The sequence below is a fragment of the Rana temporaria genome, chromosome 2 (genome assembly GCF_905171775.1).
Source record: "Rana temporaria chromosome 2, aRanTem1.1, whole genome shotgun sequence".
NCBI classification, from domain to species: Eukaryota; Metazoa; Chordata; class Amphibia; order Anura; family Ranidae; genus Rana; species Rana temporaria.
The window spans coordinates 434,620,159-434,644,251 of NC_053490.1; the positions used below are offsets into that span (position 1 = coordinate 434,620,159).

General features: G+C 43.6%; 2 protein-coding genes across 4 annotated transcripts in view; one reads left to right on the forward strand and one right to left on the reverse strand.

Annotated features, from left to right (window-relative positions):
* Positions 1–19,218, forward strand: part of TSR1 (TSR1 ribosome maturation factor) — a 29,687-nt gene extending 10,469 nt beyond the window's left edge. The window contains exons 6-15 of the mRNA XM_040338358.1: positions 3,014–3,167; positions 5,640–5,839; positions 7,101–7,300; positions 7,374–7,536; positions 9,827–9,937; positions 10,039–10,171; positions 12,569–12,685; positions 15,600–15,740; positions 16,393–16,467; positions 18,945–19,218. Coding sequence (XP_040194292.1) covers positions 3,014–3,167; positions 5,640–5,839; positions 7,101–7,300; positions 7,374–7,536; positions 9,827–9,937; positions 10,039–10,171; positions 12,569–12,685; positions 15,600–15,740; positions 16,393–16,467; positions 18,945–19,123 — 1,473 coding nt within the window. The 3' untranslated portion in view covers positions 19,124–19,218. The remainder of the gene's footprint in view (positions 1–3,013; positions 3,168–5,639; positions 5,840–7,100; positions 7,301–7,373; positions 7,537–9,826; positions 9,938–10,038; positions 10,172–12,568; positions 12,686–15,599; positions 15,741–16,392; positions 16,468–18,944) is intronic.
* The window catches only part of SRR (serine racemase), a 38,177-nt gene continuing 33,246 nt past the window's right edge, over positions 19,163–24,093 (reverse strand). For all 3 annotated transcript variants that reach the window (XM_040338361.1, XM_040338360.1, XM_040338359.1), the window contains exon 8: positions 19,163–19,506. In XM_040338361.1, coding sequence (XP_040194295.1) covers positions 19,309–19,506 — 198 coding nt within the window. In that variant the 3' untranslated portion in view covers positions 19,163–19,308. The remainder of the gene's footprint in view (positions 19,507–24,093) is intronic.

The window sequence follows — 24,093 nt, forward strand, 5'->3', positions numbered from 1 at the left end:
AAACATGTAAGAAACCCTGAAATTATTTGATTGAATTCTTTTGAATCCCTACTTCTGGTAGCCTCCTTTGGCCTTCATTTGTATCTGGTGACACCATATTTTTCTAGAGCTTAAAGTGATTGTAAAGGCAGAATTTTTTTTTTTTTTTTATCTTGTTGCATTAAGATAAAAAAAACCTCTGTGTGCTGGAGCCCTCCTAATACTTACCTGAGCCCATCTTTATCCAGTGATGTGCACGAGTGCCTTGGCTGTCCAGCACTCTCCCTCCTGCCATTGGCTCCAGCTGCAGTTAGCAAATTAGGAGAGAGAGGTGCAGGGCCGAACCGCAGCACCTTGTCTGACTGGACACAGAGCTGCGCCTCGGCTTCCGTGCCCCCATAGCAAACGGCTTGCTGTGGGGGCACTTGACAGGAGGGAGGGTCCTGAGAAGTGGAGAGGATCCAGGCTGCTGTGTGCAAAACCACTGCACACAGCAGGTAAGTATAACATGTTTTTTTATTTTTAAAGCAAAAAAAAAAAAAGACTTTAGTATCGCTTTAATACTTCATACTTCATAGTATTGGAACTCGAGGCCTCAATTTAACTGGGCTTTGTCCTAGAACAGCCTTCAGTCTTTCTGAGCCATTATTGCTCTAAGCCGGGGGTCAGCAACCTGTAGATCGAGAACTACCAGTAGATCGCAGACAGGTGATTGGTAGATCACAGTCTGGGCTTGCTGACACACCATTCCAGAGCTGTAGTAGGAAGCAAGTACTGACTCCTGTCCCATGTGGTGTGATCTTATCCAGGCTAGTAGTCTCCAGAGTGGTCCCAGCAGCAGGAAAAAGGAAATCTTCAGGTCAGTGTGAAGCAATACACTGGGCATAATAGTATAAGGCTGCTTTCACACTGATGTGCTGCTGTATATCCACACTGAATGTGCAGTGCAGTATACCTGAAGCTTTCCTGTGGGTTTGCCATAGGCTTCTAAATCCGCGGTGCAGGTAAACTGCTGCACATTTGTGTGAAAGCAGTCTTATAGGGGGCTCAGAACAGTACGGAGTTATACACCCTGTCATGGATAGTGGGTGTAGCACCTACCAAGCGTGACCCATTCAAGTGATTGAGGCCACTCAGCAAGTGCCCTGAAACCTTGTGCGGTACAGCAAACAAGGGGTTAAAGCAGGGAGTGTTATCGCACCACCCGCTTTAACCCCATAGTCCCCACAGAAGCATGCAGTTGCAGGGCACTTGCAGAGTGGTCCTATTTACTTGAATGGGTCGTGACTGGCACGTGGTAGCACCCACTAAAAGCAACAAGGGCCGTCAATTCCTGCTGTGGCATGTGTACAACTTTGGCTGCTGCCTCAGCAGATAAAGGGGGTAGGGATCAGCGGCTTAAAAACGCAACTCAACCGCAGGGTTTTACCACCCCCCCACCACCACCACATTACGTGTGAATAAGCCACAAGGGTGCCACTGGCGAATGCAACTAAGGGCTCATTCACAAGTGGAGCAGGCACTGCTGCTCCTCTGAAAAGCAATCAGAGTGTGTTTGACAGGTGGTGAGGAGGTGATATGTTGCCACCTCACCACCTGATTTAAATCCATGATTGCCATAGTAGTATGGCAATTAGAGGTTAAAAGTGATTATAAAGGCTCTTTTTTTTTTTTTTTAAATAACAAACATGTTATACTTGCCTCGTCTGTGCAGTTGGTTTTGCACAGAACAGCCCGAATCCTCTTCTTCTTGGGTCCCTCTTTGCTGCTCCTAGTCCCTCCCTCCTTTTGAGTGCCCCTCAGCCAGCCGTTTGCTACAGGGGTTACCCAAGCTGAGTCAGAGCTTCATGTATCCATTCAGACACAGAGCCCCGACTTGGCCCCGCCCCCTCTCTCCCCTGTTTGGCTGACTGAATTTGACAGCCATGGGAGCCAATAGCACTGCTGCTCTGTCTCAGCCAATCAGGAGGAGTGCACTGGATGGCTGAGGGGATCGTGGACATCGCTGGAGAGAGAAGGAGCTCGGGTAAGGTAATTAGGGGGTGCTGCTACACACAGGTTTTTTTTTTTTTTTTGCAAGGAATGCTTTAACATAAAAAAAAAAAAAACCTGCCTTTACAACTTCTTTAAATCAGATGTAAGGAGGCGACACTGTGCTTGGTGATCTTTGACTTCTCCCATGTTGTTCAGGTAGCTCTCCCCTTGCTCTAAGTTCATGGTTGAATACTGATTTATATTTTGGTACTACAACTCAGGATAGCAAAATACTTTTTATTTTTTGTCTACTTTGCTGATTAGAATTGAAAACTAGGATTTATTGTGTTCACAGTAAAATAATTTCCTTTTACCATTGAGATCTCTCCTTTGATGGTTCTCTCTCATTTTATTTGATTGCTTGTTAAAAAATAAGCAGGCATAATATGGGAGGGGATGGGATTCTATGGGCTGGCCTCCATTGTTATTGGCCAGGTGTCATTTTCTCCTCTAGTTGGCAACATAACCCTGGGTTGCTTAACCACTTCACGGATGCCGCTGACAGGCTACACTGTTGGGCAGCGCTGATAATCAGTGCCCTGATTATCAGTGTTAAGAATGTACTGAGAGCCCTGCTGGTTATCGGCTCTTCTCTCCTAGCACAAGCCCTGCATGCTTTCAGCCCTTACCTTCATACAGGCTGACTGTTTACAAGCTGCAGGGCGTGTGAATGAACTACGAGGCCGCACATCAGTGACTTTGCAGTCCATTCATAACTACAAGTCGTCAGCTGCAAAGGGTGACGGTAGTTGTAGTTCATGCATTTACAGGAAATTGTGAATAAATGATGCTGCCATGTGGGAGGAGCCTCGCACAGCCGAGTTATTCCACCCCCTCTTGCTGTCACAGGAAGGTGGGGAAATGGGGAGAGGCTGCAGCTGATGGAACATGTTACATGTTCCACCCTAGATACGGATGTAACATGTTCCAAAAGATTAACTTCTCCTTTAATGTGTGCAAAGTTTGTCACCATGTGTTTTTTTAACGGCTTCCATTATAGGATGACCCTAATAATACAGAGATGGAAGAGGATGTGAAGGTCCTAATGAAAGCTGATGCAACTGCACAAGAGTCTCTGCAGTCTGAGGTGGTCCCTGACCCTATGGAGGGGGAGCAGACATGGCCTACTGATGAGGAGCTGAGGGATGCAGAGGGTAAGTCTTAGGATAGCATTCTCTTAAAAAAAAAAAACATCATATATAGCGGCCAAAGGGGTGTACACATGCCGCAGCAGGAATTAAGCCCCTTGTTGATTTTTGTGCCCTACAGTGCCCTGCAACTGCATGCTTCTGTGGGGACCAAGGGCACTTGCTGAGTGGTCTCATTCACTTGAATGGGTCACGCTTGGCAGGTGCTACGCTCACCATCCATGACAGGGTCCTGCTGCGGCTGCGACATGTGTACACCCCTGACCACTGCAGCTAAAAGGGGTGGTAAAACATATCTTCACTATGGGGTTTTACCACCCCACAAACTGCAAGTGTAAATTAACCCTTAATGTTCTGAACCCCCTATAAGGCTGCTATCACACTGATGTGCTGCGGCTTACCTGCAGCGCAGGTGCAGCACAGTGCATCTGCAACTTTCCTGGGCTAGCTGAACTTTGCCATAGACGCAGTTCTTGAACTGTATTTGGCGCTTAAAGCGGGGGTTCACCCAAAAATCAACATTCTGCCATTAGATCCAGCATACTGCTGACATCTGCAATATGCTGTTGTGTTTTTTTTTTTGTACTTATCGTTTTATCAGCCGTTGTTATCCGGCTCCGAGTGGGGATTCCTTCCGGGTGTAGGCGTTCCTACACCCGGAAGTGACACTCGAGTGTTTACGGCACCTGCGCAGTCAGCTCTACATGACAGGCGCCGTAAACACCCGAGTGTCACCTCGGGTATTTTCGGAAGGCGTGACGCGCTTTAGCAGCCCGTCAATCAAATCTGCTTGGCTTAGGAACGCCTATTTCCTGCAGAAATCCCAGCTCAGAGCGGGATTACAACGGCTGATAAAACGATAAGTACAAAAAAAAAAAAAACGGCATACTGCAGATGTCAGCAGTATGCTGGATCTAATGGCAGAAAGTTGATTTTTGGGTGAACTTCCGCTTTAACAAATAATAGAATCAAATCAAATAGACTTCTGTTATATCTTGCAGGTGTGGTGCACTTTCTGAAAGCACACCAAAGCCGCAGGATGTAATAGATGTCTATGGCAAACCCACATGAAAGTTGTAGGTACACTTCACCCTTTGTGTGGGTATACAGCAGCACATCAGTGTGAAAGGTGCCTTTTATTATTATGCCCAGTGTATTGCTTCACATTGATTTAAAGATTTCCGCTTTCCTGCTGTTGGGACCACTCTGGAGACCACTAGCCTGGATAAGAGGTGTAGTCCAGTTGGTATCACTCCACATGGAACAGGAGCCAGCACTACAGAGGAGGCATCCCCCTTTATGTGGCTCTTGCTCCCTACTACAGCTCCAACTTTACAAGTAGATCCTCTGCATTGCACTCTGGTGCCCTGGAATGGCGGGTCAGCAAGCCCAGACCGCAATCTACCAGTCACCTGTTTACGATCTACTGGTTTCTGACCCCCGCCTTAGAGTAGTTTTGATCAGAAAAAGTGAATATTTGCTTTGTTTAAAAACTCTAGAAATGTAATGTGATTGTAAAGTCTATTATTTTTTTTATTTAAAAATAACAAACAAGTTATTCTTACCTGCCAGTTGCAGTGGTTTGGCACAGAGAAGCCCAGATTCACCTCTTCCCTGTGCCTCTTCTGTGCTCCTGGCCCCTGCCTCCTGTTGAGTGCCCACACAGCAAGCAGCTTGCTATGGGGGCACCCGAGCCGAGCTGCAGCTCTGTGTGTCTATTCAGAAACAGAGCTGTGGTTTGACCCACCCCTCTCCCTCCTGATTGGCTAACTGGCTTTGACTGCAGCGGAAGCCAATGATGCCACTGCTGTGTCTCTGCTGATCAAGGATGAGACTGACCAAGACGCTTGTGGACATCGCTGGACAAAGATGGGGCTCTGGTAAGTATGGGGGGGGGGGGGCAGGGGGCTGCTGAACACAGAGGGCTTTTTACCTTAATGCATATAATGCAATAAGATAAAAAAAAAACTTCTGACTTTACAACCCCTTTAATTGTCCCTAAACAGTGACCTTAAAACGTACCCTTTTGTCTCAAATTCCTCCTGAAAAATAGGCTACAGCCTCATGGCTGTATATCTGCAGTGTGGCATCTGAGGCACTCTGCTTGCTAGTCTGGGGAGATTTGGATATGTCACTACTGTGTTGTTTACAGTTGTTTTTGCTGGAGGCTTTTACATAAGGATTCAAAGCCGAGAAGAGTCAACCAGACTGCAAGTGGGGTGAGGCTATCGGAGTACAGTGTTGATTGCTGCTTCCTCATAGGTATTCCCACAAATTGGGCTTCATCTTGGGAGTAGAGCTACAGCCAACATTTAATAGAAAGAAAATCGGTTCTTGTAATTTACAACGGGGGCTACTGATCAGAATGAGACCCAGTGCCTGTGTATGCATTGGGTCCCCTGGGGCATTCAAAAATTAAGTTTTGTATGCTGTAGTGATACTTTATAAAAGTGGGATATTATTCTTTTTCCCCCACAGATTCTTTAAAAGGAAATGTGAAAGTCCAGAAAAAGGTTCCTAAAGGTACATCCAACTATCAGGCAGCCTGGTTTTTAGATGATGAAGAAAGTGACGGAAGAGGTGAAAGTGAAGATGATGATGATGATGATGATATTGACGACGATGATGATGATATGGATGATGAGCCGGAAGATGCTATGAATGAAGCAGTATCTGAGGTGCTGAGAAAAAGAAAATGAGCTTATATAATCCTATTGATAATTTAATATAAATTAACCACTTAAGGACCACCTAACGCCGATATACGTCGGCAGAATGGCACGGCTGGGCACAATCACGTACCTGTCCGTCCTCTTTAAGTGCCCAGCCATGGGTCGCGGACCCGATCGCTGCCGGAGTCCGGCGATCGGTCACAGGAGCTGAAGAACGGGGAGAGGTGTGTGTAAACACACCTTCCCCGTTCTTCAGAGTGGCACTGTCATTGATCGTCTGTTCCCTGATATAGGGAAAGGCGATCAATGACGTCACACGTCCAGCCCCGCCCCCCTACAGTTAGAAACACATATGTGGTCACACTTAACCCTTTCAGCGTCCCTAGTGGTTAACTCCCAAACTGCAATTGTCATTTTCACAGTAAACAATGCATTTTTATAGCACTTTTTGCTGTGAAAATGACAATGGTCCCAAAAATGTGTCAAAATTGTCCCATGTGTCCGCCATAATGTCGCAGTCACGAAAAAAATTGCTGATCCGCCGCCATTGGTAAAAAAAAAATATTAATAAAAATGCAATAAAACTATCCCCTATTTTGTAAACGCTATAAATTTTGCGCAAACCAATCGATAAACGCTTACTGCGTTTTTTTTTTTTTTTTTTTTTACCAAAAATTGGTAGAATACGTATCGGCCTAAACTGAGATTTTTTTTTTTAATATATATTTTTGGGGGATATTTATTATAGCAAAAAGTAAAACATATAGATTTTTTTTCAAAATTGTCGCTCTATTTTTGTTTACAGCGCAAAAAATAAAAACCGCAGAGGTGATCAAATACCACCAAAAGAAAGCTCTATTTGTGGGAAAAAAAGGACGCCAATTTTTGTTTGGGAGCCACGTCGCACAATTGTCAGTTAAAGCGACGCAGTGCCAAATCGTAAAAAGGGGCCTGGTCCTTTACCTTCATATTTGTCCGGGTCTTAAGTGGTTAAAAAGAAAAAGAAAATATATATATAATTTCTGTCAAACATGTTCCTTTTTAAAGCAGCTTTTATAGTACAGTTGTAAATCCGCCTATGATTTTTTTTTTTTATTATTTATTGATATTTTATACTCTTTATTTTACTAGCATGCTAAAGTTTTGGGCTCTGTAGTTTTGTTTATTGCAGAGCTGGTTTTAAGTCATTTGATATCTCAAAGTCTGAGTCCTTAATTGGACAAATGTAAATCATGTGTTCATTCTTTATCTCTTTTACTGCTGCTAGGAGGAGGAAGGCAGTGCAGAAGAAGCAGAGGAAGAAAGTGAGACCGTGACCATCCCAGACAGCACTCGGGATGACAAGTATGATGAGAACTTGGATGAGGCAGAGGAAGAACAGATGTTGGAGAGGTACAAGCAAGAAAGGACAGATGAGATGTTTCCAGATGAGGTGGACACTCCACGGAATCAGTTGGCTAGAACCAGGTATAGTTCAGTTTATGCTCTTTCAGAAAAAATGCTGAACAGTGCCTAGACTCATTGGTGTTTGACTTTGTAGGTTCCAGAAGTACCGGGGTTTGAAAAGCTTCCGTACATCACCGTGGGATTCAAAGGAAAATCTTCCAAGAGACTATGCTCGCATCTTCCAGTTTCATGACTTCTTCAGGACCAGAAAACGTGTTATTAGAGAATTGGAGGAGGAGCAGAATGAAGGCGTCATGGTAACTTATTATTCACATACATTGCTTGAAAAACAGTCTGGTTTCATAGACTTAAAAATAGAAGCTATTAAGGAAATTTGGTGGTTTCTATTCCTTCAACCCTTTTGCTGCCAGGTCTGTATCTTTTGCACACATTCCCAGTGGTTGCAGCCACCGGGATTGTGTAAATCTGACAAGCAGACTCTTGCCTGCCAGATAGAAGCATTCGGATGACTGCGCTGCTTGCTGCACGATTTGCTATTACACAACCCTGCGTACACGCCCAAACCATACATCCCAGGCTCCGCTTGCCCAGCTGGTGGGTTCTGCCAGGTAGAGGTGAGAGAGTAGAGCGGATGTGAGCCCTCCTTGTTGTTGACCCCGAAAGCGATGTGCTTGATGTCACTTTCAGGTCGGCCTCTGTGTCCTTGGCTAGAATGGCCAGGAAAGAATGTACCGCAATGCGATTGCATTGCATTACATTCAGTGGAGCACAGGGGAGACATCCAGCGTCTTTAAGACCCCTATGAGATGGGGGGGGGGGGAAAGTAAAATATTTTTTTAATAGTAAAAAAAAATTAAATTGCACCCAAGCACAAAATCCCACCCCCACATATACGCACATATCAATGTAAATGCATGCGTCCGAGTGTTTACGCATAAAAACTTTTGTAATACACGGGTTACATATCGCCGTGCATGTTTGAGTGAGATCAATATTTCTAGCACCAGACCTCCTCCGTAATGCTAAACTGGGGGCTTTTAAAGGCCTATGCAAAATATAGGGTACTGAAGTTTGTCACCATTTCATGGCGCACACACATTAAAGGTTTGACATGTTGGGTACATCATCCTTTAAAAAAAAATTTAAGCATGTGTGCAAAAAAAATACAACAAAGACTCTGGCAACAAAAGGGGTTAAAGTTGAACGCTAGGCAGATATGACATAATTTATAGTAGCTGTACATTAATTGACACTTTCTTAAAGCCTAGTACATATGGGATCGTATGTACGGCAGCCGGTCCGACAGAACTCTGCTTCTGTCAAAGAGGCATGACCAAAAATAACCTGCCGATCATCTCCCGATTAGCACTCTTAGCCAATGGCTGAGAGCGCTGACCAGAGTGTTCTGGCGGAGGTGGGCATCCCCCCCATCATAACACAATAGCACAACAGGGGAGATTGCATACCAACCAACATTGGATTGTTTGCACAGATTGGATTGTTAGTCGAGCAACTCTTCCGGAGCTGTCAGTTTTTTTTGGTTCAGCCCTGCTGGGTTGAACGGAAGAAAACTAGTAGTGTATCTATCGAAAGGCTCATGACTGAAAAAGGTCTCCCATTCAGCCCACCATTAGCTGAGATCGCTGAGCGGAGTGTTCTGTCAGAACACACCTGAGCTATGTACTAGGCTTAAAGGATAAGGTCTCTTTTTAAAAAATCAGAAGATGGCTTATACCATGCAGACTGTCAGTGTAAGCTGTCTGCCGTACATCACATAGGCAGGTAGTTTCACACTGACAGCAAAAACAATACACTACCAGAGCACTCAACAGTGCCATAATAGTTCATTGAGAACTACAAGCCGCCAGCCGCGAAGGATGACGGTACTTGTAGTTCATTCATTCACAGAACTCTGTGAATGAATGACGCGGCCGTGTGGGTGGAGCCACGCACGAACGTGCTCTTTTCAAAAAGTGAAAGCTGGTACAGGTCACTTCTGCCCGTACTGCTGTCACAGGGAGGCAGCGCTTTGCAAAACAGCTGCAGGAGAGGGAAAATGTTGTTATATCTTCCACCCTAAAAACAAGTGGGACATGTAACCTGTTCCTGAAAGTGAACTTATCCTTTTACATGTATTTTAAATGCAAGCAGTGTGGGGTCCCTGAACTGGGCTTGGCATTTGCCTATTGCAGTGCAGATAAAGGCAGGGCTTGGCTTCGGACAGAGGAGAAGCAGCAAAAGCAAATCACTGTACTGCAAGGAGAGAAGCGCAAAGTGACACGGAGCTTATCGATGTGTGGTTACTTTTTTCACTGTCCATGCACAGGATAAGAATGGGGGAAATATCGTTATTACTGAACTGCAGCTGAAAAAAGTTGAGTCTCTTCTCCTTCCAAACAGGGTTACGCTGTGTGGCAGAGCTGTGCAAATCTCAGGACTTGATAAGACATAAATACAAATCTTCTGGCTGCTAAAACCGCTCCCTCTGTGTAAATCAATTCTGCATTTAGCTGTTTAGCATGTTTCTATCTAGCTACCTCAGCTGTCTATTTGCTATATTGGTAATGGTAGATTTCTTTTTTTTAGGTTGGTTGGTATGTTACTGTACATGTAAGTGGAGTACCTGTCTCTGCTTCGGAACACTTTAAACAGGGGGCACCACTTGTCCTGTGTTCACTTCTTCCTCATGAACAAAAGGTGAGTGTTTTGAAATATACTCCAGGTGACTGAAGTGCATCTTTTGAACTTGATAAGTTTTAGTTGAAGTTCGGATCTATTTAGCTATATTCCATTGACAGATGTCGGTGGTAAACTTGCTGGTGAGAAGACATCCTGGGAACACTGAACCAGTAAAAGCCAAAGAAGAGATGATCTTTCATTGTGGATTCAGACGTTTCCGAGCATCCCCCCTGTACTCTCAGCACACATCTGGTAAAGGAACTGCTTGCTTGTCTCATGTTTTCATTTTGTCACACTTGTTATCCTGAAATTACCAGAAGCTGCTCATGTCCAAGGTTAAAAAATGATATGGCAAAGGCATTGTCTTTGAAAACCATGATGTTATCTGATAGCATCCTTAAATGAATATGTTCTTCTGCAACTTAGTATTAATTTACTTATATAATCTTCTCTCTAATTTACTTATATAATCTTCTCTCTAAATATAACCAAGTAACAGTTTGTTTATAAAATTAAGATTACTGATTGTATTTGGTTTAGCTGATGATTTGGGTCAGGCAGCAACATTTTTAAAATAACAAACATGTTATACATACCTGCCCTGTGAAATGGTTTTGCACATATCAGTGCTGAACCTCTTGGCTTCTCCTTTTCTTTCAGTGCCCCATAGTAGGCTGCTTCCTATTTTTGGCACCCATGTTTGCTTGATCCTGAGCCAGGCTGTGTGCATCTATAGACACACACATAGTCCAACTTTCGGGCCCCATGCCCTGCTCCCTCCTCACTTGATTTTACTGGTAGAAGCAGGAGCCAATGGCTCCCGCTGCTCTCAGCCAAGCTTGTGAGAGCACAGAATGGGGAGAGAAGACCTGAAGCCAGGCATAGTGCTGGATCCATAAAGGTAAGTGTTAGGGGGAGGGTGGCACTGCTTTTTTACCTTAATGCAGAGATCACATTAAGATATAAAAAAACTTTTACAACAACTACTTTGATTCAATAGAAGGCACATCACATTCAGGTATGAAAAAACAACCTTAATGTGTATTGCATGTAAAAGTGCCTACTTTTATGACATTAAAAACTCAGCTCACTATTTGACAATTACAAAAAAACATTAAAAACCAAAGTATGTAAACTAAACAATTAAAAAAACATTTAAAAAGTATGGGATTCGTGAAAAAAAAACAACAACGAAATTATAGTCACCCCATACTGAGAATTGAGCCATCAAACACCTCTGATTGCTCAGCTCTCGGTCTTCAAGCTGCAAAGAGCTGGTGACTGTCAGTCACTGGCTCTCTGCTTTGCCCCTCCAGCACTCACTGAAGAGCTGGGCTTGGGAGGGGAGGGAGCAGCCAGCTCATTTTCCCAGCAGCACAGCTGAGAGGCTGAGCTAGCTGCCAGGCATCTGGGTGGATCCCGACTGTAAAGTCAGGATCTTTCCCAAGCCTGAACCGTCTCTGTGATGTCTGCTGAAATGGGTCACAGGAGTGCAGAATGAACTGCAATCCTGTGATCAATAGGAGTAATACAGCCAAAAAAGCTTTATGGCTATACTTCTTTACAGCAAATTTTTCACGAGAGCCCATAAAAATTAACTCTTACATATCCCAATAAAAGTATGTGTATCAAAAAAATTACCCTCGTATACTGTATTACTAAATGTTCAAAGAAAAATTATAACGGCACCATTGTTGAAGTGTTTAGCTTTGGAACGTGTTTCATGTTCCACTGATTTTTTTTTTGGGGGGGTGGAACATGTAAACGTGTACCAGCATCTGCAGCCTCTTACAAGGTGCGAGCAGACAGCTATGCTGAGGGTCTGCAGGAACCTCAGGCCCCGTACACACAAGAGGATCTATCCGCTGGAATTGATCTGCGGATCAGTTCCAGCGCATAGATCTGCTGGTGTGTACAACCCAGCGGATCTTTTTCCGCGGATTTTTTTCGGGCCGACCGATTTCCAGCAGATAAAAATTTCTTAGCGTGCTAAGAAATCTATCCGCTGGAATCGGCTTCAGCGGATCGATCCGGTGGTCTGTACAGACTCACCGGATCGATCCGTCCGATTCCCTCCCTCGCATGCGTCGTAATGATTCGACGCATGCGTGGATATCCTTATATGACAGCGTCGCGCACGTCGCCGCGTCATCATTGCGGCGACGGCGCGACACGTCATCGCGATGGGATTTCGGAGCGGATTTCGATCCGATGGTGAGTACACTCCATCGGATCAAAATCCGCGGAAATCCTCGAGAGGATTTATCCGCGGATACGGTCCGGCGGACCGTATCCGCGGATCAATCCTCTCGTGTGTACCCGGCATAAGACTGCACCCAAGATGCTCTGCAGGCTCCTTGGGTATAGGAAAAAAAAAATACATATATGATTTACCTGCAAAAAAATTTACATTTTATGTATCTTTTTTAAAGGTGGACTTATCTGTTAAGTGAAATAATATGTCCTCCAAAGGTAAAGGTCTTGTGCAATATTTTGGACCACACCCAGTGATGCACAGCTTATCATAAAGCACAAAGTACAATGGAAAATGCACACATTACACTGAAACGTTACTGCATGTAAATGAGGTAATACTATTTAAAATATATCCAGAAATTTCTAACCTTTTTCTTTCTCCTCTCATTCCAGCGGACAAACACAAATCGGAACGTTTCCTGCGCTCTGATGCTGCTGTGGTTGCTACTGTATATTCTCCTATTACCTTTCCACCTGCCACAGTATTAATGTTTAAGCCGCGCAGTAATGGTAGGCACACTGGTGTTTATCACCTTCTTAGCTACTCAAAGTTAACCTAAAAGTCTACACTCTGGGGTAGGCAGGAAAATATGTATTTCTGGGTACCACCCCTCCCTGCTGCATTGTCAATGACCCTGCATTATTATTTTTAAGTGTCACTGTGTTGATAGCACTACTTAGCTACTACAGCCTTTTATGTCTTCCAATCATCGATGAAGCAACCCTATTTTTTGGGCTAGTATGGGATGTGTATACAGGGGTCATTGTAGATTTTGAAAGCCGATGACACGCGCACACCTATCATTGCCATATCTCTGCATTACTTTTAAACATTGTAGTGCAACTGGGCAGAAACATTGTCAAACGAACAAAAGAGGTGTGCATGGATGGCATATATTCCTTAAAGTGGATGTAAACCCTCTCCTATACCCAGTAAAGTGTATAGCCTCCGATGAAACAAATCTCCCTACATAAGTTTTACGTGTGTGTGTGTGTGTGTGTGTGTGTGTGTGTGTATATGTATGTATATATATATATATGTCTTCAACTCTGTAGACTGTTTAGAAAGTGCACATCTGTGGAGTCTTGGCATACACTGTGTGACAGCTGATTGGAGGAAAGACAGACACACACACCCCCCTTCACATAGGCAGAGGAAGACATAAATGTGCAGAGCTGTACTGTGAATAGACCAGCTGTCTGATAATCTATATCTATGCACCCACCCAACACAAATTTCAGGCTGGTTTTATCTCTGTTGTCAAAGAGCTTGTCAGAAGTTATCATGCTGATAACAGAAGACCCAAGCAGCAGAAAGACACGAGACTTAGGGCTTTGGAGAGAAATGAGTAAACACTACAAATACTTTCAGGGGACTAATGTTAAAAAATTCAGCACCAGTGTTAGGACACAATGCCTGGAGATTCAGTACTTAAAGTGGGACTGTGGCAAGGCTATGGTTATAGATGGTTATAGACTATAATAATATTATTTTTTAACGGAAAATAAATACACTTTAAAACAAGCCCTCGCTGACCTCTGTCAGCACAGCCACTCTGGTGTGATTTGATCTTTAAAGTTTATAGCAGAGACTTCTCAGTTTTACTTTTAATTTTCTCTCGGTAGCTCAGCTACCCCCTGCCAGTCATTAAATCTGCAATGTAATACAAAGCAAGTGCACAAGAAGTGTGGAAAGCAAGACTGCTAAGACCTGACTTGTACTTAACCATTTCTATTGCGAATTTGAGTGTTCCACAGTGACTTTAGCTACAGAAGGCTCAGAGGTTACTTTAAAGCTTATTTACTGCTTTGCTGTTTTGAATATCATTACCCTGCCTGAACCCAGTTCTACTTTGAGTGGGTGACCAGGTGATTGATTAATTACAAAGCATGTTTGCAGCTAGAGGCATGATCCGGTGCTTATTTGGGCACTAATCTTTCAGGCCATTTCACAGGAACCAGACACCATATATAGCGCCAAGGTTGTTGGGGAAGCTGCCGGTGCTGGCACTCGCCTTGTCCTTAGCGACCAGTGACATCACTCGACCCCATTTATTTACTGGCTGGGAATCCCTTTGTAAATGTCAGTTTACTTTTAGTAGGTTGTATACAAAGTGCAGATATGCTACTTCACAGGCAGGTTAGAGGCATCTCCCAGACATGATATTAAAAGGATCTCAGCAATTTAATGTTTCACTTTAAGTATCAATAAAATCACTGCCCCAGCCAACCTGAATTTATTTTTTTGATCCACAGGATGGTACCCAACCTCCCCATGTCATTTGTTTGACAATCCCTTCCTGTTACCTAGAAAATGGCCAGAATAGATTTTTAACATTCAGCTCCCATTGGCTTTAGATTTAGCACCTGAATTTCTGTGATATTCGCTGAACTAAACTCATCCCTACTGAAAACCACAGGGTTGTGTCCTGTTATTGCCCAATAGGATTGGACAATAATGCTGGCCATACACTATACGAAAAATCGGCCAAAAATGTGTTCGTTTTATCGGCCAGTTAATGGGCACAAAATCAAAAATCGTTGGGACGTTTTTGAGCTGAAAAAACGAAGGACAAGTTTGGACATTTTCTGTTGAACAAACGAGAAATTGAAAAGGTTAATGTGTTTGCATTAGGTAACTAACCAGGTAACTGGTAACTAACAAAAAATTTATAAATTTATTTCCACTGAACGATTTATCGGTCATTAAATGGCACTATCATTTGCTCTCACGGGCGAATGTTCATTTTTTGAAAATGGGTTCGGCCAAATTAATTTTTTTTTGTATAGTGTATGGCCAGCATACAGTAACTCTGCATGGAATAATTTTCCTGCAATAACACACAATATAATGTGCAGCACTTAATGATGACTTATGGGTATAGATAATTGGCATTGCAGTTTTGGCCGAAGTTTATTTAGGTAGGGCCGTTTTTCTGAAGTATGGGGGTCACACCATACCCTCCAAACTATTTGTATTTAAAATTCTGGGCCTACATACTATATCTTTTTATAATCAAACACTTAAGCAGGCCATATACGGAGCAAATTTATTTCCTGCAGCCACGTGTCTGTGTTTAACAGGGGAATCCCTCCTGCCGTTGTATTCTCCCAGCGGGGAGTGATTATTGCTAGTGGTTATACCAGCTGCTAGCAATATTCTCATGTAAAAACCAGCTGGCTGATTGATCAATTTGGTACATTCAGCCTGCCCATAGGTGGTTGGAATCTTGGCAGGTTCCTGCTTAGGCCTTTCCTTTTTGGATAATGATCTTTTAAAATGTTTGTAATGAATTTAGGAAGGATGGCACTGTTGACTGGTATTGATTGACAATATGGCAATTTAGTAATGTGTAAGGCTGTAAGTGGAATGTAAATGCACTTTGCATGGCAGAACTAAATTCGTAACCTTTCTGCATTGTAGGGATGCACGATTTGATTGCCACTGGATCCTTGCTGACTGTGAACCCTGACAGGACTATAATCAAGAGAATAGTTCTTAGTGGTCATCCATTTAAGATCCTGAAGAAAACGGCTGTAGTCCGCTACATGTTCTTCAACAGAGGTATAGTTGTAAATTTGATTTATTTTTTATGGAGGGGGTAGGGGATGTGGATGGGAGTGTACTGGTCTTGAGCTTTAGCTGCATGCTCTGCTCTGTAAAAATTTGTATACAAGACCTCTTGTATACAAAAGTAGTTCCAGCCTCCCACTATGTTAGCAGAAGTGATTGGTAGACTAACATCTAACTGTTCAGATGAAGTTTCTTTAAATGTACCACTGGGTTTAGCAAGAGATTTCTCTACCAGGTGCTGTGGACAAAAATCTTTAACTATAGCTTCTAACTTGGGTAAACCCTGTAGCTGTAGGAGATGTGACCATTGATGGGTCCAAATACCAATGCTTTCCCTTTCCCTGTAAAATAGATCTAGCACAAGTTTAAAGTTCTAAATCTTCCAAAAGCTGTCTTAACTTGCCACTGTCTATGTGCCTGGGAACCCAGAAATCCTATCGTATGTAGAATGTTAAATAGTTAAGATAAAACGTTGAGCTCCAGTTTTGGGGTACAGGTGAATTTTCTGTAAGATACTCACTATGGGAAATCGGTCTACGAGGAGTATAATAAAAGGCAAGAATGTCTCCAAGGGAGTCATAAATCTGTTATATTGAACAATTAACGTTTTCTCTTCTAACGCAAGTTATTGTATTTTTTGCAGAGGATATACTGTGGTTTAAACCAGTAGAGTTACGTACAAAGTGGGGACAAAGGGGACATATCAAGGAACCTCTAGGTGAGTACAGAGTGTATAAAATATATTACAAATGTATTTATTTTTTTATGAAGCTTTGTGTGCAATGTAGCAGCCGGTTCTTTTCCGTTGATAAGGGGAACAGTTGAACATAATTGTTCCCAACATACACTCCACACAGATGTACACAGACTTTTTTTGTAATTTTAGTCCTTTGTCATAGAAAGTGCATTTAACAATCATCACAGATGGCAGAGATCAGAAAAAAGGATCAAACATGGTCATGGAATGGGAGAAGCATATCGGATACTCCGGTAATGCACAGTGAGAAGGCACATGATTAACACAGAATAGAGATAGTATCAGTGTGCAAAACCAGGGACGTATCCTGGCAATTACTTGCACAACCTAAAACTAATTTTAATGCATACAGAGCTATCCAAACAGTAACAAATTGTAAATTATACAGTTGTTTGGGAGGCAAGGCAACCCAATGGTCAGATAGGCCCAAACATGGGACACATGAAAATTTAATGCACATCAGAATATTTACAGTATCTGCTCAAACAGCCCATGATTAGGTAAGAATTATGGGGAGGGATAAAGAATCAGAGGGTACACACACTTTTTTTATACTTTGGCTATTACCATTCATACACACACCAGTCTTTCATGCGTTGGATATTACTGTTCCCATGTCAACTCTCTGAATGCAAAATCCCATTCAATAAACTGTTTGCTAAAAGAATACCATAATAGGCTCATTTATTTTTGGGCTATTATTTAAAATCTCAAGGTAAGGTAAAAGTAGAGATATTAACTAAATCAGTCCGATGGGATGACTGTTTCGTTTTTCTAAACTGCACAGGAAAAGTTAGCACTGGAATCTGGTTGTACCAATATTCAATCAAGCGCAATCCAATGATATGTGAAACAAACCAAATATGTGCTAAATAAGTTGCTGGCCAACATCCATAAGTGATTCCAAACTTACTATACTAGATTAATACCAAAAAATGGTGCAATCACAACTGATGACATGGTAACTAGGAAGTGCCATTTTCCAGCTTTCCATCATTCGTGTTGATAAGGCATGGGTAGAGGAAAGCCAATCGGCAGCTCTCTTGGGGGGGGGGTCTGTGCTGATAATCGGCATATTGATTATCAGTGAAGACTAGGGATGTCCCGATTTCCTCCCCTCCCATGCTCCATGCAGTCCCCCCCCCCCCCCCCCCGTGCTCCGAGACGCTCTTCTCTCCCCCCCCCCCCCCGTCCCGCTCTTCAAATCGCTGTAAAAAAATAGTAAAAAAAAACGCCACTGTCACATGACATTAAAAAAAAAGTATCGGTATTGGCGAGTACTTGGGGGGGGGAAAAAAGGTATCGGTACTTGTACTCGGTCTCAAAAAAGTGGTACCGGGACAACCCTAGTGAAGACCCATCAGTGATGCCCACCTGTATGCCAATCAGTGCCCACCTTTACCCACATCACATGCCAGGCAGTGCCCATCAGTAATTCTTGTCATTGACTCCTCAGTGCTGCCCATCATTGCTGTATATTAGTGCCTCCTCATCAGTTCCTGTCAGTGAAGGAGAAAACGTACTTATTTACAAAATTTTATAACATAATTTTCTGTCTTTTTTTTTTTTTTATTGTAGCGCAAAAAATAAGCTAGCCAGTGGTGATTAAATACCACCAAAAGAAAGCTCGATTTGTGGGGGGAAAAAAGCTAAAAAATAATTATATGGGTACAGTGTCCCATGACTGTGCAATTGTCAAAGTGTGACAGTGCTGAAAATTGGCCTGGGCAGGAAGGGGGTGAAAGTGCCCTGTATTTAAGTGGTTAAAACAGACACAGACCTTCTTACAGTGATTTGTAAAGTTTATTATGCTAACCTGCCCTGTGTATTGCACAAAGCAGCCCTGAACCTCCTCTTCTTGGGTCCCCTGCTGACGCTCTCTACTTCTCTTCTACGTGAGCCACTTCCTATGGTGGCACACTTATGCAGGCTCTCTCCAAAGCCAGGTTATGTGTATCCATTGACACGCACAGCTCGGCTCGGCCTCCCACTGCTGTCAGCCAAGCATGAGAGAGAGGATAAAAGTCCTGCAGTTGAGCACAGCACTGGGTCAATGCAGAACTTGGGTAAAAACGTATTGGGGGGGGGGGGGGGGGTTGGGAAAAGTGCCTTAATGCATAAAAGGTTTCCTTTTAAAACTAGAACATTTTTGCTTGTTACACTCCACCTCTTATGTACCATACTATCTTGTATGAAAAAAAAAAAACATTTTAAAAGGGGGTTTCCACATTCAAACGCTTTCCGATCCTTTCTGATGTGGACTTATCTCTGAGTTAGCCAGTTTTTAAATCCTGGTAATCGTGTCTGGTGACATCACTGCAACACATAGGAGTTTCAACTTTAAGAAAGTGGAAAAACCTTTAAGAAAATAACACTTGTGTTAATTTACTGTCCAAACTAATCCCATGTTTTTTTTTTTTTTGTTTCTCATCTTTTAGGAACACATGGCCACATGAAGTGTCATTTTGATGGACAGTTGAAGTCACAGGACACCGTGTTAATGAATTTGTATAAGCGTGTTTATCCTAAATGGACTTATGACCCTTATGTACCTCTCCCAGTGACTTGGGTGAAGAATGAGGTCGAGATCGATCCTGCTGATATAGAGATGGATTAATTCTTTCAACACCCAAAAATGTTTGTGCTTCAGACAATATTCAGTTATGATTTGTATTTATTTTATGATAAGTGAATAACAAACTAAGAAAAGAAGTCAGCAGTTTTCTTATTTTAAGATGAGTGAATAAAAAAAGAAAAGTCCGTTTTTTTGTGGGTAGAGAAGTTAGATTTGATTGTGATCATTCAGTTGCTGTGTCTCGGAGGCTCCTTCACCCAGTCTATGCTGCTCATGTCCAGGTTGCCTCCACACAGAATAATACAAATGTTCTGTATATCTTGTGTTGTCTCTTGAAACCGTCTGGAAAGGACAGCAGCCAAACCAAGACCAGCTGTGGGTTCAATTAAGAGCTTCATTCTCTCCCACACCAACTGCGTAGCTTGCTGTGTAGAGACAAAGTTGAGGGAAAGCTAAAACGTATTATTTTACAGTGTTCTAAAGACAGTTTATTCAGTGGGACAACCTAAAGTGCAAACTATGATGTCCATAAAGGTAACAGATTATCAGAGAGCAGGAGTAGTGTGTTGCTTGCAAAAGAGGAAAGATATGGACAGCCGCATTCCAATTTCTTAAAAAGATGTGCCCTTTATTGGGTAAAGGAAAAATGCCTAAGCATTGATATCCAATGCGAAACGCGTCAGCTGTTTTTCCCACTGTGTGCTGATACCTGTAGTGCATTTTTCCTTTACCCAATAAAGGGCACATCTTTTTAAGAAATTGGAGTGCGGCTGTCCATATCTTTCCTCTTTTGCATATCCCGTGCATTGCCTGCACCCATTGGTTTCTGAGTGGACATTGATTGTTCTAGTGTGCTCACCTGGAGCGGCAGCCTTCCTACCAGTAGTGTGTTGCTTGCTGACAAATCTGTAACCTAACCATGCTTATTGTGTTGCTGGCCATAAAATCCTGTTCTCTGAGGCTCATTTCAGATTTGTGCGACCCATATTCTGCGTGTAGGGCAGCCCATTCATTTCATTGGGCTTCCATGCCTACAGAAAACGCAAAAAAAGGCCCTGGACTCTAAAAAAAAAAAATGTTGTGGTCATTTTGCCAGAATTAATGGCACCCACCATGCATCTTTTCTAAAGAAAAGTGTGCGTTTCTCTTGCATGTTGGGAACGCAGAAGATTGAGTGGCTTCCGACATCGCGGGCACCCTGGACAGGTAAGTGCCCATTTATTAAAAGTTGGCAGCTACATTATTTGTAGCTGCTGGCTTTAAATATTTTTTTTTTTTAGGTGGACCTCCGCTTAAAAGGCCTAACTACATGTTAAATAGTAATTGCGTGTCAACACAAAATTAAACATAGGCTAACTGCTTTGCTGAAATCCTTCTATGACAAACATGGCAGTTACAAAGAAACTGAAATAGAGAGCTGGTATGCTGCTGATGTATAAGCATGTAGGTTGTAGAATCGGTAACTGCTCTTTTATCATTTTGGCCTGCATGAAGCCATTGCAGCCATTTTACCCCGAGGGGTCTCAAAACTGTCAGCCCTCCAGCTGTTGCGAAACTACAAGTCCCATCATGCCTCTGCGAGTCCTGCTTTTAACTGTCAGCCTTGCAATGCCTCATGGAGCTTGTAGTTTCGCAGCAGCTTGGGCCCCGCCAGTTTTAGACCCCTTCTCTAGCAGTTCTCCAGTGGTTAAGACACATTCACACCAAGTCACTGCAGCATTGTACTGTATTGTGTGTTGGTGCACTGTGGTGCTACACTTAATAATCGTGTGCTGCAAACATATACGACCTGCACTAAATTTACGTGCAGTGCAACCCATTCATTTCAGTCCCTACTAAATGGCCAGCTTGACGCAGACCTTATTCTCCTGTCAATATGCATTTCTATCAATTGATTGTTCTTTAGGATTTGTTCCACAAATCTTTAAGGGCGAGTAGTTGTCACCTCTGTACTCCAGTTCATAAACAGAAATTATGCAAATATCTAACATGCTTGCATTAAAATTGTTCTGCATCAAATTATTGGTAATGGGAGTCTCTGCATTTGGTAACCCTCCTTTTAGACTAGGACAATAGAAGTACATTTCAAAAGTTCTAAACACAAAATGGCTAAATCTTGCTAATGCAAGTCGCTGATGTCACTGCAGTTTTCCTGAACTACTTGTACCAGCAGGGTTTAATTTAAACACAAGTGTTACATTCTGTCAAAAATTACCTTTATATTTACCAAAAGTGTGTGGTGTAAGGGCCACACCTAAATGGTCCACTGACATTTACAAGGAAATACACAACTTGAAGAATACATAACAAAAGTAGGTACAGCTTGTGGAAATTTCTTAATCTAACGATACAGGACCCAGGCAGAGTATTCGTGGGTGCATACCATCAGGAGATTGGGCAGTGGTAAATCTTTTCAAGGCCATGCTCCCTGGGTGCCTTCTCTATACCCCTACTCCACCCTGTGAGTCTTCAGTTTTTTGGTGTCTGTAGGTCATGGACCTCTTCTTCTTTTTATAGAGTAATTACTGTTATAAATTCTTCAGTCAACTCTGCCTTCTAATGTCACAAATAGAAGCAGTGCATCCAGATCGATGCAACCTCAGTAAACCTTGGGGAGCCTCACCCCATTCTGTGGGAATGGCCTGTAATGCTGCTTTGGCTCCTGCATTAGTGCTTGTCTTGGCAATATATCCAATCAGCCCCAGGGTGCTATACTATGCAACCCAGTCCCTGAAGACCCCTTTCAGGATATGCCCACTATGACTGGTAAAGCATGGCCTTTCTATACAGTCCAGCATCAAAGAGGGGATCAATCTGTATGAGTCTTACCATTCCGGTTAACCACTAGGGTGATGTTTCAATAGTATTCATTATAGTTAATCATTTCACATTTAGGCACCAAGAATGTTTAACCACTCAGAGTGTAGACTGAGGTGGATGCCCTGGTGTGTTACATCACACCCCATGTCGCCCATTTTACTGCCACTTCTGGTTCACTACAGGAAAGTTTACACCCAGGTTTCTGCCATTCTCCTTCTGGGCACACCTACCCTATATTTCGCTTCAAACTCATTTGTAGTTGAATCTGTCAGCTTATTTGTCACACTTACAGCCTTAAAGGAAAGGTTATACTATTCTCTGTAACTGATCATTCTACTCGGAGTGTTGGTGCTTTCTGCGCTATTTAACAGCTTCTGTTAAACTTTCTGTAGCTCAAGTTTGTAAGGCTGCTACCTGGTCCTCAATATTTTCTACAAAAGTAGATGAGTGAGTGAGAAACTTATATAGCGCAATACATGCAAACTGAATCGTCTCTGGGTGATGTTTGGGCCTCTGTGGACATGAATTTTGGTTGGAGGATCTTGCAGCCAGCTGTGTGAGGTTCTAACCTGTTGTGGTTTGGTTTTTTGAGTCTGTTTTGTCACCATGTTGCCCTCACCTCATATTCAATGCATTGGGATATCTATATCTTAATGGATGTGAAGATGTCCTGTAATGTACAATAGAAAAAATACAATTTTTGGTTTACCTGCAAAATCCTTTTCTTGGAGTACATCGTAGGACACAAGGATCCCTCCCCTCTTATGTTCATGGTTTGCTACAAAACAAGCTGTGCTTAGCTGGGAGGGGGTTATGCCTAGGCAGGGATGATTCTTCTTTTTTTTTTTGCCAGTGTCCAATTACCTGAAGGTGGCATCTACAGCTGCCACTTTTATTGGGGGCGGGAGAGGGCCGCCGGTCGTCTCCAGAGGTAGTGGCGAATACAATCAGGTCCTCTTCCCTCACAGCCTGGATGCCGCTTGGCTCCACACCATTGGATGGTGGAAGCAACGTCACTTCCGCCCAATGGTCTTAAATCGGAGGTTCACACAAAAAGTGAACCTCCGCTTTTTGGATCCCTCCGGTGTCACATTTGGCATCTTTCAGAGGGGAGGGGGGTGCAGATACCTGTCTAAGACAGGTATTTGCACCACTTCTGGGTTCTGGTTCTGACTCCCGTGGGCCTCGTCACGTCGCCCCCCCCCCCCGCTGTCTTCTGGGAAACACTGTTCCCAGGAGAGAGCAGGGACCAGTGACGGCGCACCATGATCTTGGCTCATACGCAGTAGGGAATCGGGCAGTGAAGCCGCAAGGCTTCACTTCCTGATTCCCTCACCGAGAATGGCTGCGGAAGCAGCCGAGGACTGAGCAATTGCTCAGCCTCGTCTGCTGACATCGCGGGCACGCTGGACAGTTAACTACTTGGTAACCGCCCTATAGCCGAAATACGGCTACAAGGCGGTTACCTAACTCTAGGAGGGCGTCAATATACGTCCTCCCAGAGAGTCACAATTGCGCGCCCGAGCGGGCGCGCACACGCGATCACCGGCGCTCGGCGGGTCCACGGGACCCGCAGCAACACGGATCGCGGTAAGGAGCCAATGGAAGCGGCTCCTTACCACGTGATCGCGCCGTCCAATGACGGCGCGATCACTTGTAAACAAACCGGCGTCATGTAATGACGCCGGTTCCTCCCTCTCCTCTCTGTACCGTTCGGTACAGTGTGAGAGGAGAGGGAGGGGGGGGGGGGGATCGGGCGGCAGCAGCAGCCGCCGCACTGTGGGCTGGATCTGTGACAATTGCAGTCACAGATCCAGCCATCCCTGCGCAATACTCTGCAAAATAAAAATAATGATGAGTGCAATACTCTGCAATACCCCACCCCATACTCTGCAATACCCCACCCCATACTCTGCAATACCCACCCTGGGGGGGTGGGTATTGCAGAGTATGGGGTGGGGTATTGCAGAGTATGGGGTGGGGTATTGCAGAGTATGGGGTGGGGTATTGCAGAGTATTGCACTCATCATTTTTTTTATTTTACTCTGCAATACCCACCCCCCCATACTCTGCAATACCCACCCACCCATACTCTGCAATACCCACCCCCCCATACTCTGCAATACCCACCCATACTCTGCAATACCCCCCCCCCATACTCTGCAATACCCCCCCCATACTCTGCAATACCC